This window comes from Ambystoma mexicanum, chromosome 6p, assembly GCF_040938575.1.
Source record: "Ambystoma mexicanum isolate Mex_15411 chromosome 6p, UKY_AmexF1_1, whole genome shotgun sequence".
Taxonomy (NCBI): Eukaryota; Metazoa; Chordata; class Amphibia; order Caudata; family Ambystomatidae; genus Ambystoma; species Ambystoma mexicanum.
In genome coordinates, this window is record NC_090935.1 from 1,479,572,873 (window position 1) to 1,479,587,948 (window position 15,076).

Genomic DNA, 15,076 nt, shown 5'->3' on the forward strand with positions numbered 1-15,076 from the left:
ACACCTGCTCCCTCTGGCCCATGCCTGCCACGCCAACAATCACCAACAGGCAGCACGGGCCGAAGGAGCTCTTAAATAGCAGTTGGCTGCATCTGCCTCATTCCAGCCAACTGCCGCCCCAAAGGCTCATGGGGTTTGTAGCTTTCGACCCCTTCTTGCACAAAACACCCTAACAGAACGGCCTTTCAAGCCCAGCAGGCCCTTTTTCCTTACAGAAAAGACCATAGGTAATACAGCACACTCCATTATAAAATGGCCACCGACAGTTACTAGGAGGAGCAGGAAGTTCTTATAGAAACCCTTATGGATCATGTAGTGCAGGCAGGGTAAAAGGATATATAGCTGCAGGAATGTTGCTTGGCAAAGTCGTTCTGTCAATTTCACCAGTTGCCTGCTGTTTCCCTAGTGATAAGAGATGGCTTTTACTCCAGACTTCCATCCAATTTGGAACTTTTCCTTTGAGTGCAGGCACTTTTGTCATCTCCACCGTGTACCCTTTGGACATCTCTTCCTTATACTGACAGAACCTATCTGGGACCGTGGGCCCTGACATTCTGTTTAAAGCATTCCTATGGTGGTCTCCATCGGTGGCCGCCTCATTACTTAATCAAGTCTTCATTTGGATAGGAGCATGGTGTATCATCTGCTTCTTGAATGGTACAACCACATTAGTGCCTTTTTGGATGTCTCAAAATGTATATGCCAACTTGCTACTTGATGAGTTGATGACCTAGGTGGCGATGTATCATGTCCTCCCAGCATTCCAAACATGTTTCGAACTGAAGAGGTGAGGGCCACTAACATAATGGCTTGAGGAGAACCATCTCCGGTTCCGGAAGCACCTCAAAACCTTCCTCTTCGCTTCTGCCTTCTCTCTCCCTCTCCCCTGCTAAACCTGCTTAACTCCCCACTAAATTCTACACTTAACCTGCATCTGGGCCACTCTCAGCGACCTCGGTCCAGGGCCCAGCCACTCTCCACTTGCACTGCCCCCCTGGCTCCCCCTGCACTGTGGGACTGTCACTGTATCCCTACAGCCCCCTACCCAGCACTTGCTCTGCACTTACCTCGCACTTGCCACCAGCTGGCCCTTTTTATTTATTATCATTTATTATTTTATTACGCCACTTACCTTGTACTGCACTTTTCCCCCCACCTCCTCCCCCTGCACTTTCTCCTTTTCCCCTTACCTCTGCACTTGCACGATCTGAATGACACCTGGCCTAGTAGGATCGTTTGTCCGTCTTCCCCTTGTTTCCCTCCCTCCCTGCCTCGTCGCGCCTTGAAACACTTGTGTATAGGCGCGATACAAATACCATATCATATCATATCATATCTTTAGTGCAGGTTTCCAAAAAGGCTCTCCCTGAATCTGACTCATTCCTCATCCCACTTTCTGGTCCTGCTTGGTCCTATCGAGCCTTCCGGAACCTGCCTGCTTTTACTAAATGTAAAATTGCTCTCTCCCCCTGAGCCCCCTTTTTCACCATCTGATGTCTCCTGCTCATACACCCTATACTGTCTGACTGGGGAGGGTGTTTTTATAGTGTTTCATCCTTCCTGTGGGTGGGTCTTATAATGATGTACTCCCTCTCACCCCCTCCTACAAACTTCTGAATCACCACTTTTCCTGTCCCCGATATCAGGCAAGGGACTTCATCATGCAAAGTACAGAGTGCTGCTGCTTTGACGGATCAGATTAATGGAGAGGTAAATGAGATGGGAGGTTTTCCCTATTATGTATTTATGATCTTAACTAAGCATCATGTGGAACCCTAGAATCCTACAAATCTTCCATGAAGTGCAAAAGTAGGCATCCTATCTCATCCTTTTCCCAACTACAAAGAGAATTTTCTTGAAGCTAAGTTAAACCAGTTAGCGACACTTGAAGTCTGTGGAGGTTGGACTAAAATCCCATCTTCAGAAAGATCATGTTGGTTATATAGACTTTCAGAAAAAGTGGAAACAGTGCAACATTTCTTGGTTGAATGTGGGGCTTAAAAAGGAGTCAAGGCACTTATTTATGTGCTTGAGGCATTAGATGTAAACCAAAGGTCAGATACATTTTGGATACACTTCTTGAAGGCTGAAGATATTGCTGGCAATTGTGTTGATACTTACAAAAATTCAAAGAGATGCAAGAACACTGTGATATCCACCCACGCACCACCCTTTGAACTGGGGAGGAGATGGAACTTTTAAGCCAGGGCCATCTAGGATGCACGAAGATGATGAGGAACTGGACCTGCAAATCAAAGCCCTCATTTTGTAAATCACTCTGCCAATAGCTGTATAAATATGGACAGAAGCCTCTTGATATGTTGGGTGATAGCATGGCCTATCTGAGGCCGAGTAGTGCTATAGAGAGGAGAGCAAAACAAGAAAAAGAAAGAGGTCAGCACTTGAGTCGCCCAAGTCTAGAGGGACAGGTAGTGTGAGGAAGAAAAGGAGGATAACCAGGAAAGTAGGACATGTATTGGGCAAGGTGAGAGAGTAAACCATGCCCCGGGACGGAGAAGATGATATGACTCAGTCAGTTCAGACAAAGTGTGGGAGATGTTAGGTTAAAGGGATAGGCTGAATTGGGAGGCTAGTTGAAGTGGACCAACAGATTGGCAAGACCACACCCAACCATGTCTGCAGCAGTTGAAGTGCAGCTTGATGGGAGCTCTATCCCAAACCGTGGTGGAAGTAGCAAGGCCAACAGACCAAATACAGAAATCATGCTAATGCTTAAAAACCTAGGTAGGTTGTGTACATTCCACCCAAACATTCTCAGTAGAGGGGAGAATGCCTACCAACCTTTTCCACAGAGAGACATCTAGTGTAAGTGGGGTCACACAAAGGGTTTGCCCTTGTAGCTTTCATGAGGCTTTCATCTTGTCCTTTCACCCAGGACCAATGGACAGATCAAAACCTCACCAAGGGTCAATACCAAGTCACTTCACACCAACAATATCACTATGAAGACAGTGTGCTGCGATGTTCTTAAAAACCTGAGACTTTGACTGACTTGCTAAATACTGACCTGGACAGATCCCTGGGAGTTCTTGTTTGAAACTTCCTTCCTTTCATTCTTTTTCTTAGATTCACCTCCAATGAGTTTAATCCCCATCCTGTAGGACATCCTTCAACACAACTCTGCCTTTACACCTAATGTGTGTGCAATGTGGCCACCACCAGGGACATAACCTGTAATAGTACTTGGGACATCTGATGTTAGAACAAGTGCCATGACCAGGAACAACTTAGTAGCCGGCAAACACACCGGAAATGTTTTTTTCTGATCTACAGTTCTCAGATCTTCAGTATTCACAACTTGATTTTCCCACTACTGCTGTTAACCTTTACACCACACTTTTCTTCCAGAAACATGTAACTTGAGTCTGCCAAAATGTCAATAGTCATGTATAAAAAACCACTTACATTTCCACATAGCGGGTACCACATTACTGAGAAGTTGTTACAGGGTACATAAATGGCGAGTCAAAGAGAAATGGTAGGTCCATAATGTTCTTGGAACAAGCCAGTAACCCCTCTACCACTGCCTTAAGCCTGCAAAGACTTCTGGGGGTGATAAAAGAAATTCCAGACAATCATGTTTGAATGAAGTGGCAGTCGAATAATCTGGAGCTGTTGAATGTTTTTAATTTTTTTCAAGATCATACGTTTTATTTATTTTTAATTGGAGGTGCATATTGTTATCCGGAAATTATAAAATAATCCACTACCCCAAATAGAAAATCATTTTAAATCTCTGAATACTCATGTATATCCTCTGCACTTACAAAGTTCCATCAACCATAGGCTACTGAGATTATGTTGAAAGAACTAAAATCATTTTTTTAACCTATTAAGGAGTCTTTGACTACTAATCATAGGCTTATTGACATTAGTATGTTTGGGTCCTGAGTGACCTCTACTTGAATAGGCTGTGCCCCTACAGGAACATGGGCATGCCCCTGAGCGCTGCTACATTCAAGGTAGTTCAAAGTGTTTTTATCTCCTTCAGTTTGTCTAGTTACTACCATGTGTATTTGTTGCCATGATATCCCAAATACAGCCTCAAATACTCAGAAGTGTAAACCAATTCCAGTTAATGACATGTATGAATGGTATAATAAATGGTGGTATTATGTAGGACTTCATGCCAGATTCATCCCACATTCCTACTGCTCTAAAAGCAGGTGTGATTCCAATTCCATTTTATGGTAATTGATGTGTCATCCTCAAAATGATGAAAAGTTGTAACAGTTGTTAGTACCCAATGTTATGCTATTCTATTTATCAACCTTAAAAGGATGAAAGGCTGAGTTGGCTCTGCCGCATGATTCAAGCTCCAATGGACAGGCGAGCCACATGTGAGAGGCGAGCTCTCCCGACGGCTCGTGTAACATCTTCCATAAGGTACTGTATAGCCCCACACGTCCTCGTCCAAAATTCCAAACAGCAATGCTGACCGCTGGTAGTTAACTCCTCACATGCAAGGCACTAGCCACATTTGCCTTAAAATGCATGGCATTACAATGATATTCTAAACGTGTCTTTGCTTTTGCTTTGCACACTGTCCTGACTGTTTGCAGTGCAGTGCAGTGAAGCCTTCACCTCACTGGCCTTCGCTCACAATGTTTCCTTTAGTCGTTCACTTTGTTGCCTGTTTGGGTAACTTTTTATCATTGCACAATGCGTCTTCCACTGCAGTGCCATGGGGTTCCGTTTTGTGTGACTCTAGATTCCACTTAAGGTATTTTGGTTACCTCAGCTTTGCTGAAGGACAAACTGGTGTTACCATTTGTTACTTTTTTGTACGTGTTGCTATATTTCTGGTTAGCCTCGCTGCTGCGTTTACCACGTTTGGCTGCCAGCTGTGGCTAGAGTCCCTCAATGACTGTACCACAAGGTTTTTGTACGTACATTGGCCATCTTGTGTTTTTGCCTTCTTCCTGCTCGTTTCGGTTGGGAAAATCATTGTGTGGTCAGGCACTTGCCCAGGAAACACAAAGGATTTGGGGGCAAGTGCAAGGCATTTGTGGGAAGACCCTGGATGTGGGTTGGGACTGTCTGACCCTAATCCACAACCTGGCTCCAGAATTTCTGGTGTGCATGCACGAGGCCCACAGTGATCCCTGATTGGAGTGCTGGTTTGTATGGGGGGGGGCAGCTTATCCAACAACACACCCTTCTGTCGAATTTCGTCTTCCCAGCATCTTTGGGTCACGAGAGGGATGTGTCAAACCACAATAGCTGAATCCATTTGCGTTGCTCTGCAATGGTGACAGTCGATAAAGACTAGTTTCCTGCATCAATTCCAGTGTCCTGAGACCTGCTGCAGTGGTGGCTTTCACATTCTTTCTCTGGAATCGAGTGCAGCAGCTCCTGTGACCAGCTGGACCTGTCTCTGCATCTGCAGCATCTGGGACAGGAATGTATTACCCAAATTGCCCTTTTCAAATTTACCGTTTGTCCTAATTGACCTAATAATAGTGGTCCTAATTGACCTTTTCACAATTGACCTTTACCTTTATTTTAGTTCTTTTATATATGTGTGGGGTGGGTGGGGAAAAATAAATAATATAAGGGGATTGGCTGGGGAGTTGTAGGGGGTTTTGGATTGGGTGGGGAATTGTGGGGGGTTCCCCCGCATATATGTCCTAATTGACCTTTTAAATTAGATCAATTCTCCCGCGATCACTTGTCATTAGGTCAATTCTTATACATCCGGACAGGAAGGCTATAAAATGCACTTCTAGTGACCACCACTGGTCCTGCCAAGACTGGACCAAGGCAGTAGTAACAGTGGTGAGTAGTGAGGATACTTACCAATGCCCTATTTCATCCAAAGGGTTTTCTACCTTTGGGCTAAGTTCTGTCATTATTTGGGTTGGGCAGTACTTACTGTCTGAAGCCATCCAAAAGCTGAGAACATTTTTGTTAGCAATAACAGATTCCTATCTGACTTTGTAATCCTTCCTCACCTCTTCAGAACACTTCCCCTAACATTTTCCAGTCTTGGAACTTTGCGAACTTTACACATTCCTGTGCGCTTTTTTACGCAAACGTTGAACATTGGGCACAAGGCCCCATTCATCTTAGGGCTGGATTTCTAAAGTGTAACTTCTGAAGAGTGTCGGTGCTAACTAAATTGCTTACCGTCTTCCTTTGCAGGTATGGGTGAAGGACTTGATGTATGTGCACTAACTAATGTGACTGTAAATATGTTTTTATAGTAGATAGTGTTGTGTGATACTTTACCTGCTAGATATTAATGTTTCATGTGTTATCTTGGGCCTAGAATAAATATACTCTTTTTTTGATAACTAACTGTCTAAGTGTAATCCTTGGTGTTGCACTGTGTGTACTCCTTGTGGACCCCTGACCACACTCACCTCTCCTGAGACTAAGCCTTGACCGCTCTCTGCGTTGCCTTGATTGGTGTGGCTTAAGCTCCCAGAAGTAAATCCCTGTTTTCACCAACAAGGGTGGCTTCCTAAACATCCGTTCACCAGGTCAGCATTTAGAAACCTAACAAGTGGCAACCGAAATTCCTTGGCTTGAACTGCCATGGTTTGGCATTTAAATAATGCCATGTTTTATCGATATTGCTTGCTCAATGTACGTTCAAAAATAGCACATTCTTTCAGGACTTTGATCCCCCACTGTCATTGGATTAAAGGTATTCATGTTTTGGATGGGATGCATGTTTTTGGCAGTGACTAACTAGTGATCGATGTGACCCCTGGACAAAGGCCCAACTTAACATTGTGACCCCTTAGGCTCCAGAACGATAGCACCAGTGTCATTTTCCTTCTTGCAACCTAGCAAACAGACTGGTGTGTATGGCTTTCCTAAAGGCCATGTTGACATCCGAATCGCGGTTTTACCTGGGTAATTATTTCTAAAGCTTCCATAATATAACTGCTCGTATAGATGCCTCTTGCTACTTATGCTAAACCTGCATGGGTTCCACTGGCTGAAACTCTGTTCTGCTCTTTCTTTTGATAACAGGAGTCCAAGCGATCACTCTGCACTCATGGATGCTACATTCGACGTGCACCCCGGCCACTACGGTGAGATATCATGAACTCAAATGCAGGACACTTGCTGTGCAATCATTTTCTTAATGTAGTTTAGAGATAAGGACCATTCTTACTGTTCGTTTCCATCGCAACATGTTGTGGCGTTTGATGACAGCTCCTCGGTTGACGAACAGTCTCTATCGTTGGTTCTGGCACATTTTGGTGGCACAGCAATATGCCTTGCCAGACCACTTCCCACCATACCACTGCACTCCAAACCGAGCTACATCAGCCCACTCTTCACCACACCACTCATCACCCCTTTGACCCACCCCACTCCACAACACTCATCCCCACCCCAACACCACTCTACCTAGCACAACTCCACTTCACCACTTCACCCCTCACCAGACAATCCCACACCAATTCACACCACCCCACTCCACACCACCCATCCCACCTCACATCACAGCACTCCACCTCACCCACCACCACTGCATCACCCTTCCCTACACTACTCCAGACAATCCCACACCAGTCCGCACTACCCTACTCCACATCCCCCCCAGACCTCCTTACACCACTCTGGACTATCCCATACCTCTCCACTCGTACCACTCTGTGCCAGTCCAAACCCACCAAACCACCAACTCCACACCATCCCATCCTCCACCCCTCTCCACACCTCTTTTCACCACCCGACTCTATACGATTCCACCCACTCCACAGAACCTCATCGCACACCACTCCACACTGCTCCAACCCACACCACACCTCCTCATTTCACACTTCTCCATAACTACACTACACCACCCCAAACCACACAACCCCAATCCAGCTCATCCCACCCCCCCAATTCACACTAGTGCACATCACTCTACATCGTGCCAGCCCACCCCACACCACACTACTCTAGACCACCCCATTGTACACTCCACACCACGACACCCTACACAACTCCACTAAACACCACACTGCTTACACCACTCCAGCTCACACTACTCTACACCAATCGACCCCATTCTACCTCAGTCCACACACAAACATAATCAAACCGTGCCATTCAGTTATCACACCTCAGAGCAACATCATTATCAGTGTGCAATTCAATAAGGGACACATTGCACAGACCCCATAACATGCAGTCATAGTTCCAATGTTAAAAACAATAACACAGATGCAGAAATTCCAGTAAATATCGAGGCACTCTCTAGCGACCCCTGCCTGGCTAAGATCCTTCATGCAACAGTAACTGTGTACATATCCTCTCAGCTGGGCTCGATATCCTTAACTTTATTCATTGATCCAAGAAAACATTGTTTATTTTATGCTTTCCTCTTTTATTTTTCAACTAGAAATGCAGAAAAACCCTAAGGCAAATAAACTCAAGCAAAAGATACTGATGTGATGTGTGTTTACATGGACAAAATGTGCTTGCAGAAACGAGTTCTCAATGAAATGAAACTAGATGTAACCTAAAGCACATGTTGTCCTTGTTCAGGTCGGAAAACATATACATTGAGAGCACTCGGATGCCTCTTCATGACATCTTCAGTCAGGCCTGCCATAGGTTTCCCATAGATCCACCCTGGATGGCAGTGTGACTACCTCACATTGGTCTCCCTGTACCTAAGTGGTGTTGCCTGGTTATTGCTCGATATTTTGTGACTGATGTTAGAGGACATGTTGCCAGGGGTTTTGCTAGGTCTTGAAAAGATCAGGGGCTAAGCTAATGACGGAACTGGCGGGACTCGGGGCTAGCTAGCCTTATGGTTGTAGTCCCTGAGCTTCTATCCGGGGCTACAACCAAAAGACCCGGGGCTATAGCCCCCTCACACTCCCCCAGCAACGCCTCTGCATGTTGCCTATTTTCTCTTCTCAGATGTGTTAGCTCCCTACTTTCTTGCCTGTTTGTCTCCTGCAGTCACCCTCCAAGCATCCATGAAACTGGCTCCTCATTTGGCCCCAATTACTGTCCATCCTGCAATGTCTTCTTGACTGTACTGGTGCTTTAGGATGGTGCATACATGCAGTAGTGACATCTTAATGGGAGGGCACAAGGGATATTGTATGGCGTGTTGCTGAGGCTCTGAACCTATTGCCTGCTGTAACAAATACTTTCTGCTCTGATTCATCTTGTAATGTTTTCTCTGTTCACTGTCCCACACATAGTTTGTGTGTTCACTACAACTCCTGTAGCAATCTCACCTTTCTTTGGGAATAATATTGATCATGTGCAATAGCCAAAGTTGAAATGGATACTGATAAATGTGAGTGCCGTGTTGGTTCAGAAGATAGCTCAGTGTGTTCAGCACTAATTGCAGAAATGTGTGTTCATATGCAAGATTATAATACTGAATTGCAGCAAGGCCAACCCAGCCTTTCCTATGTTTGAAGTTGATAAATCTGCAGGTATGTGTACTTTGTTTTGTAGTGCAACCGGTGCTCTTTTCAGCAGTGTACCTGTAACTGTGGTTGCTATAAAAAAAAAAATATGGCATCAGTATGGTGAAGGTCTAGAAATTGGTTTCTGCAGATGCAGGCTCTGAAAACCTAGGCAGCAACCTCAAATGAAGACTATAAAGTGTTAGTCAGAGAAGTGATTAGGTATGCAAATTCAAGACTGTGGAACCAAAGCGTTCATGCTTATATCCTGGCTTCCCCAGCAGAGTATACAGTGATCCTGGACAAATCAACTTATTTCACTGACATTACTGTACTGTCTTCCTTGAAAAGGTTGCCTTCTCGCATGCTGGGGGTATTGTTTAGCCCATTCATTACCTGATCTGACTTTTTCTGTAGGTCATTTCAGCAGAAGGGTCCTAGACAGAAGAGAGCGTATCAGATATTGCAGGCCTGTGGCAAGCATATTTTAAGGTCTGCTCATCTGGCACAAAAAACGGTTTGCTTCTTTGGTTTTTGTGTATGTTTATAAATAACAATTTCACAAGCCTGTGTTCTGGCCAATTTAAAGCATTAAAATACAAAAGAGAAACCCAGATGTAATCTTTTAGGATCACATAAAATAGTATGTTGGCACCTATATACTTCCCTTGATGATCGAGACAATGCAGCTAGGATCATTCCCATTTGAGTAATGAGCTTCTATAACATTTTGTTTTTAAAGTTGTCATCTTAGGTTATGTGATTTGTCTACTTTCTAAGTCAGATCTCTAAAATGGGATTATTTTAGTTCATGGTACATGCTAGAAAAGCAAGTGGTAAAGTGCAGAAATTGCAGAGTGCAATCCTGGGCATCTCATTTAATCTTGCATTGCCTAAAATGTCACAATTGGCAGTCCCTCAACCATTCACAATTGTCACCCTTCTGAGTGATTTTGTTCTCAGTGTATGATCTTCAAAACAGCTTCACACACGGTTTAACTGTCTATAGTGTTGCTTCCTCTATACTAATAGTGAGAATTGATATATTGCACACCGCGGTCAGTTGTTTCTTTGCTCTGTAATGGCAACCCTACTTGAAAACCATGTCCCTCTTCTAATTTCATTCTGTTAGGATGCGTGTACATTCCTGGTAGCTTCTAAACTTCATCCACTATCTATTCTATGGTGGGTGTATCTTTCTCCTTGCTTCCAATTAATTGGTCGCCCATATCTGCATTTCCTAGCCCCTGTAAAGGGGCTAGGAAATGGATCTAAGACTTGTCTGGAGCCACTCCAACTCCGAGAGCTGTTGGCGGGGGTGATGCAATGGGGTCTGAATGCCTCTGACTTCTGGCGTGAGGTACTTTTCAGTTTCCCAGAAGGTGATGATGAAAGGATGTCACGCATTAGGCATGCGATTCTAGGAGCACAGCCCAAGAAGGATCGGCTTAGAGTGTGAGTTGTCTTCCCATTTGGATTGAGGCCATCAGATACTTGCGAACTTTAGGCAAGTGTAGTTTGGAAAACAAGTACTACACGTCCCAGAATGCAAAGCTAAAACCAGGATTGGACAAGCATCTACCGAATGGAATGGATAATGTTGACATGAATGCAAATGCTAAACCAGTCGGGTCATGCAGTACCTTGAATATATCTCTTGCCCCCTGTTAACTTTCATTTCTCTGTTTTGGATTTTTTATATATGTACTCTAACGACTAAACAGTACTCTTTAATGTTGATACCATACAGATAGACATTCGAAAACCTTCCAGGAAGCTGATGAACTGGAGAGAAGACTTGCTGCGGTTATGAACAGGTCGCTAAACAGGCGACGAAGGTATTACATTTTATTTATACAAAATAAAAACCCTGCCAGTGCTCCCTTGCTTCTGAAATAGCTTCAGACGTGTGATGCAATATAATATGTCATGTTAAGGCTCGTTATTCACTGTTTCCACCTGAAAAATATTGCACACTTCTTTGAAATTCAGTGTCATTAGAAGTGACAGACCGGACCGCAGATCAACATCTGTTTAGCTGAGACATCTGGAAACACAATATTTTTGATTGGCATTTAAGCAAACAGCCTCATATTTGAACTGCTGTAAAAACAATAAAAAGTGGGCTAAGAGCTGCACGTGAATGGATAGCTAGGTGAAGGAAGGGACAGCATTCGCACACCGCACTATACAGAATAAACTGTAGCTAGTCTCTGATCTTGCACAGGTAGGAAACACAGGCCGTATGGTCCAATCCGGAGAGACTGTGTATTAGTCAGGTGTGTATTGGGACCATTTTTCAACATTGTCACAGAAAGAATAAGGATTCACAGAGATACTGAGTTGCAGGGGTTTTCATGCCTTCGTGAATCATTTACAGTAGGAATTTAGTCCATGCTTCTGTGCAATCGTAGTTCCGGGGTGACATTGGCTTTAGGAATGGTGGTGCTAGGACCGTCCCCCTCTTTCTCCTCTCCCAGGGGATGCCTGTCCTAACCCAGAAGTCTGTAACCCCTGGGTAGTCCTATGGATCGGTAATCCCTCGGTCCACTATTCTGTCTTTTCTGAGGTGGTGTCCTTAAACGGAAGCGTATTCCCTCCCGACTAGCTGTCCCAACTCTACCCCTGCTTAGTGTTCTATAGGCATGGTGGGGTTAAGGGGGGAGCCTGTCTTGGACCCGCTTAAGACCCGTCATGCTCACTCTCACCCTGCCGTTCTATCCTACCTGTTTCCCCTCCTGAACTCTGCTCCACCGTCCTTGCGCCTGTCTGACGTTTCTTTTTCCTTTGGGCTTCGCCTCCACCCTTGGATTTTGCTTCTCTCTCACGCCCCAACCTACTACTACTCCGTTCACACAACTGCTACTCCTACTGTCCTCCTGCCACTACCACTACTCTCCACTCAGTACTACCCCTACTCTACTCCCAATTCTACCACTCCCCTCCCGCTACTGCTACTCTCCTCTCACTAACACTCTCCCTCACTTCTCTACCCAAACGCCACCCTTCTGTGGTGTCATCAATGCACCCAGGTCACATGGGGAGTACCAAGGGGTGAGGGGAAGGGGAGGAGCAAGGAGGAGGAGAAAGGCGCCCGTTCCAGGCAGGCACTCACTGAATAAAGAAGCGTAGAACCCCAGCTCCTGTCTGTCTCTCCTTGTATGAATGCGGAGTGACTGATAGCCCAGTGTGAGGTGGTCCACTTGAAGGACAGCACATTGGTGACGAAGGTGGGATCAAAATCCCCACCAAGCCTGCCACCTCGGAGGATCTTGCGCTCATGGCTCCCCACCAGCTGGACACCCCCTGCACGAGCCCCAGTCGGGACCACACGTGCACAACATCCGCGGGTGGAGCAGCAGCTCCCCGCGTAGAGATATCGGGCGGTCGAGAGCAAGGATCTCCCGCCGAGGGCAACGACGCGAGTCCGGCCAGGACTGCGCATGCACCAACATCCGCGGGTGGAGCAGCAGCTCCCCGCTCACACTGATCCGGACGGTCGAGGAGCACTGGCCTCCCACCAATGGCAACGAGTGAAAAAATCAACCACAAAGAGCGGTGGAGGCGTGGCCCTCACGCTCCAACAAGAAATAAAGGGGTAAGAGAACATGTGCTCACTGTCACCCCCACCAGTTCACAATTGAGCCCACATTTGGCCCACTCTTGAGGCAGAACCGCAGCGCAAAGGCCTCACAGGCCCACCAGCACACAGCACAGCGCCCCCACCTGGCACCTGGGCTCCACCACAAACGGGAGAGGGGAGAAGTCCTCCCCAAAAAATTCAGCCACGCAGCGTGAAGGCCACACGGGCCCACCAGCGCACGGCACAGAGTCCCCACCTGGCACCCGGGACCCACCGCACACGGGAGAAGGGAGAAAAACTCCCACAAAAATACAACCACAAACAACACGGCCAAAAGAAAGGCGGGAAAAGCCCAACATCTGGGCTCACCTAGCAGACCACACCATCCAAGCCAAGAAGGAGACCCAGACGATACGTTAGATGCCTCGTAGAACAATCGCCACCTGACAGTGCATCAAGTGCGTCTTCAGAAGAAAACGCCCGCAGACAGGAGAAGCACCAAGAGGTACCGAGGAAAAAGGGTTACCTGTATGTGCTAGGAAACAACACAGCGAAAGAACACAGCCCCATACTCAGGATACAAATCAACCAAACAGCTGCCAAATTCCTAATAGACACAGGGGCAACCGTGAATGTAATCAGCGAAGAAGTATACAAATGCATACCTAACGCCCCTCGCCTACAACCAGTAAGAGCCCTTATCTTCCCCTACGGCTCAAAGACACCTCTGGCCTGCAAAGGATTCTTAATGGCGCCATGTCGCTACAAAGACCACGCGAAAAACATCCTCATACACGTTCTAGAAGCCGCCACTGACAGTGGATGCATCCTAAGCTATCAAGCTGCCATAGAAATGGGGCTGATCCACATACTGTATCGACTCATGGTACACAAATACCTGGACTCTACCGCAAGCATTGAGCAGGTTTTTCCCTCACTGTTCAAAGGCACGGGCAAACTGAAAAATAAACAAATTGAGCTACACATCAACACCAACGTTCCACCATTAGCCCAATACTATAGGGGAATCCCCATCAACATTCAAAAACAAGTTGAAAACGAGCTGACCAAATTGTTGGAGGCAGACATCATAGAACCAGCCGGAGGTCCCACACCATGGGTCTCCCCCATAGTACCAGTGCCCAAAAGAGACTTGCCCGGCACCCAAATATGTGTGGACATTAGAAGACCAAACAAAGCCATCCTGAGGGAACGCCATCAAGCGCCCCGAATCACCGACATGGTGCATCTCCTAAATGGAGCGACAGTCTTCTCCAAACTGGACCTAAACAAAGGTTATCACCAGTTAGAACTCAGCAAGAGGTCCCGCTACATAACAACCTTCGTCACACAACTCGGGCGGTTCTGATACAAGCGATTAAGCTTTTGGGTATCATCACGGGCAGACATTTTTCAGCCAGAAATCCATAACATCATCAAACACGTGCCCAACTGCCTGAACTACAGCGACGACATCCTAGTCTTCAGCCAAACACAAGAACAACATGACAACACACTAATGAGAGTATGCATGGCCTTGGAGGAAACCCAACTTACCCTGAACAAGGAGAAGTGTGAATTTCGGAAAAGGACACTTCGGTTCTTTGGAGACATATTCTCGGAGAAGGGCATGACACCAGACCCAGAGAAGGTTAGCTCACTCAGGGAAGCTGAGCTGCCCACCACCACCTCAGACCTCAGATCCTTCTTAGGACTTGCAAGCGACTGCACGAGATATATCCAAGACTTTGCATCTGTCAGCGAACCCCTCAGGGCCCTCACCAAACTCAACACCGAATTTGACTGGTCACCTCAATGTCAGGAAGCTTTTCAGATCATCAAGGACCGCATCTCGGACGGAAATAACATGGCTTATTTTGATACAAGAAAAACCACGGAACTCATCGTAGACGCTAGTCCGGTAGGCCTCAGAGCTATTCTCGCGCAACTGGATGACAAAGAAGGACATGAAAAACACATTGTGTCATATGCCTGCCAAAGTCTCTCCAAAACCCAACAAGCATATTCTCAGGCCGAGAAGGAAGGATTAGCAGTGGTCTGGGCCTGCAAGCACTTTCACCTATTTCTCTAC

The 15,076-nt window shown here is 46.1% G+C and overlaps 1 protein-coding gene across 2 annotated transcripts in view; it reads left to right on the plus strand.

The window, feature by feature from the left end:
• LOC138510562 (cytospin-A-like) overlaps positions 1-15,076 on the plus strand; it is a 1,126,527-nt gene that overhangs the window by 497,532 nt on the left and 613,919 nt on the right. For both annotated transcript variants that reach the window (XM_069626319.1, XM_069626320.1), the window contains exons 7-8: positions 7,006-7,067; positions 11,152-11,239. In XM_069626319.1, coding sequence (XP_069482420.1) covers positions 7,006-7,067; positions 11,152-11,239 — 150 coding nt within the window. The remainder of the gene's footprint in view (positions 1-7,005; positions 7,068-11,151; positions 11,240-15,076) is intronic.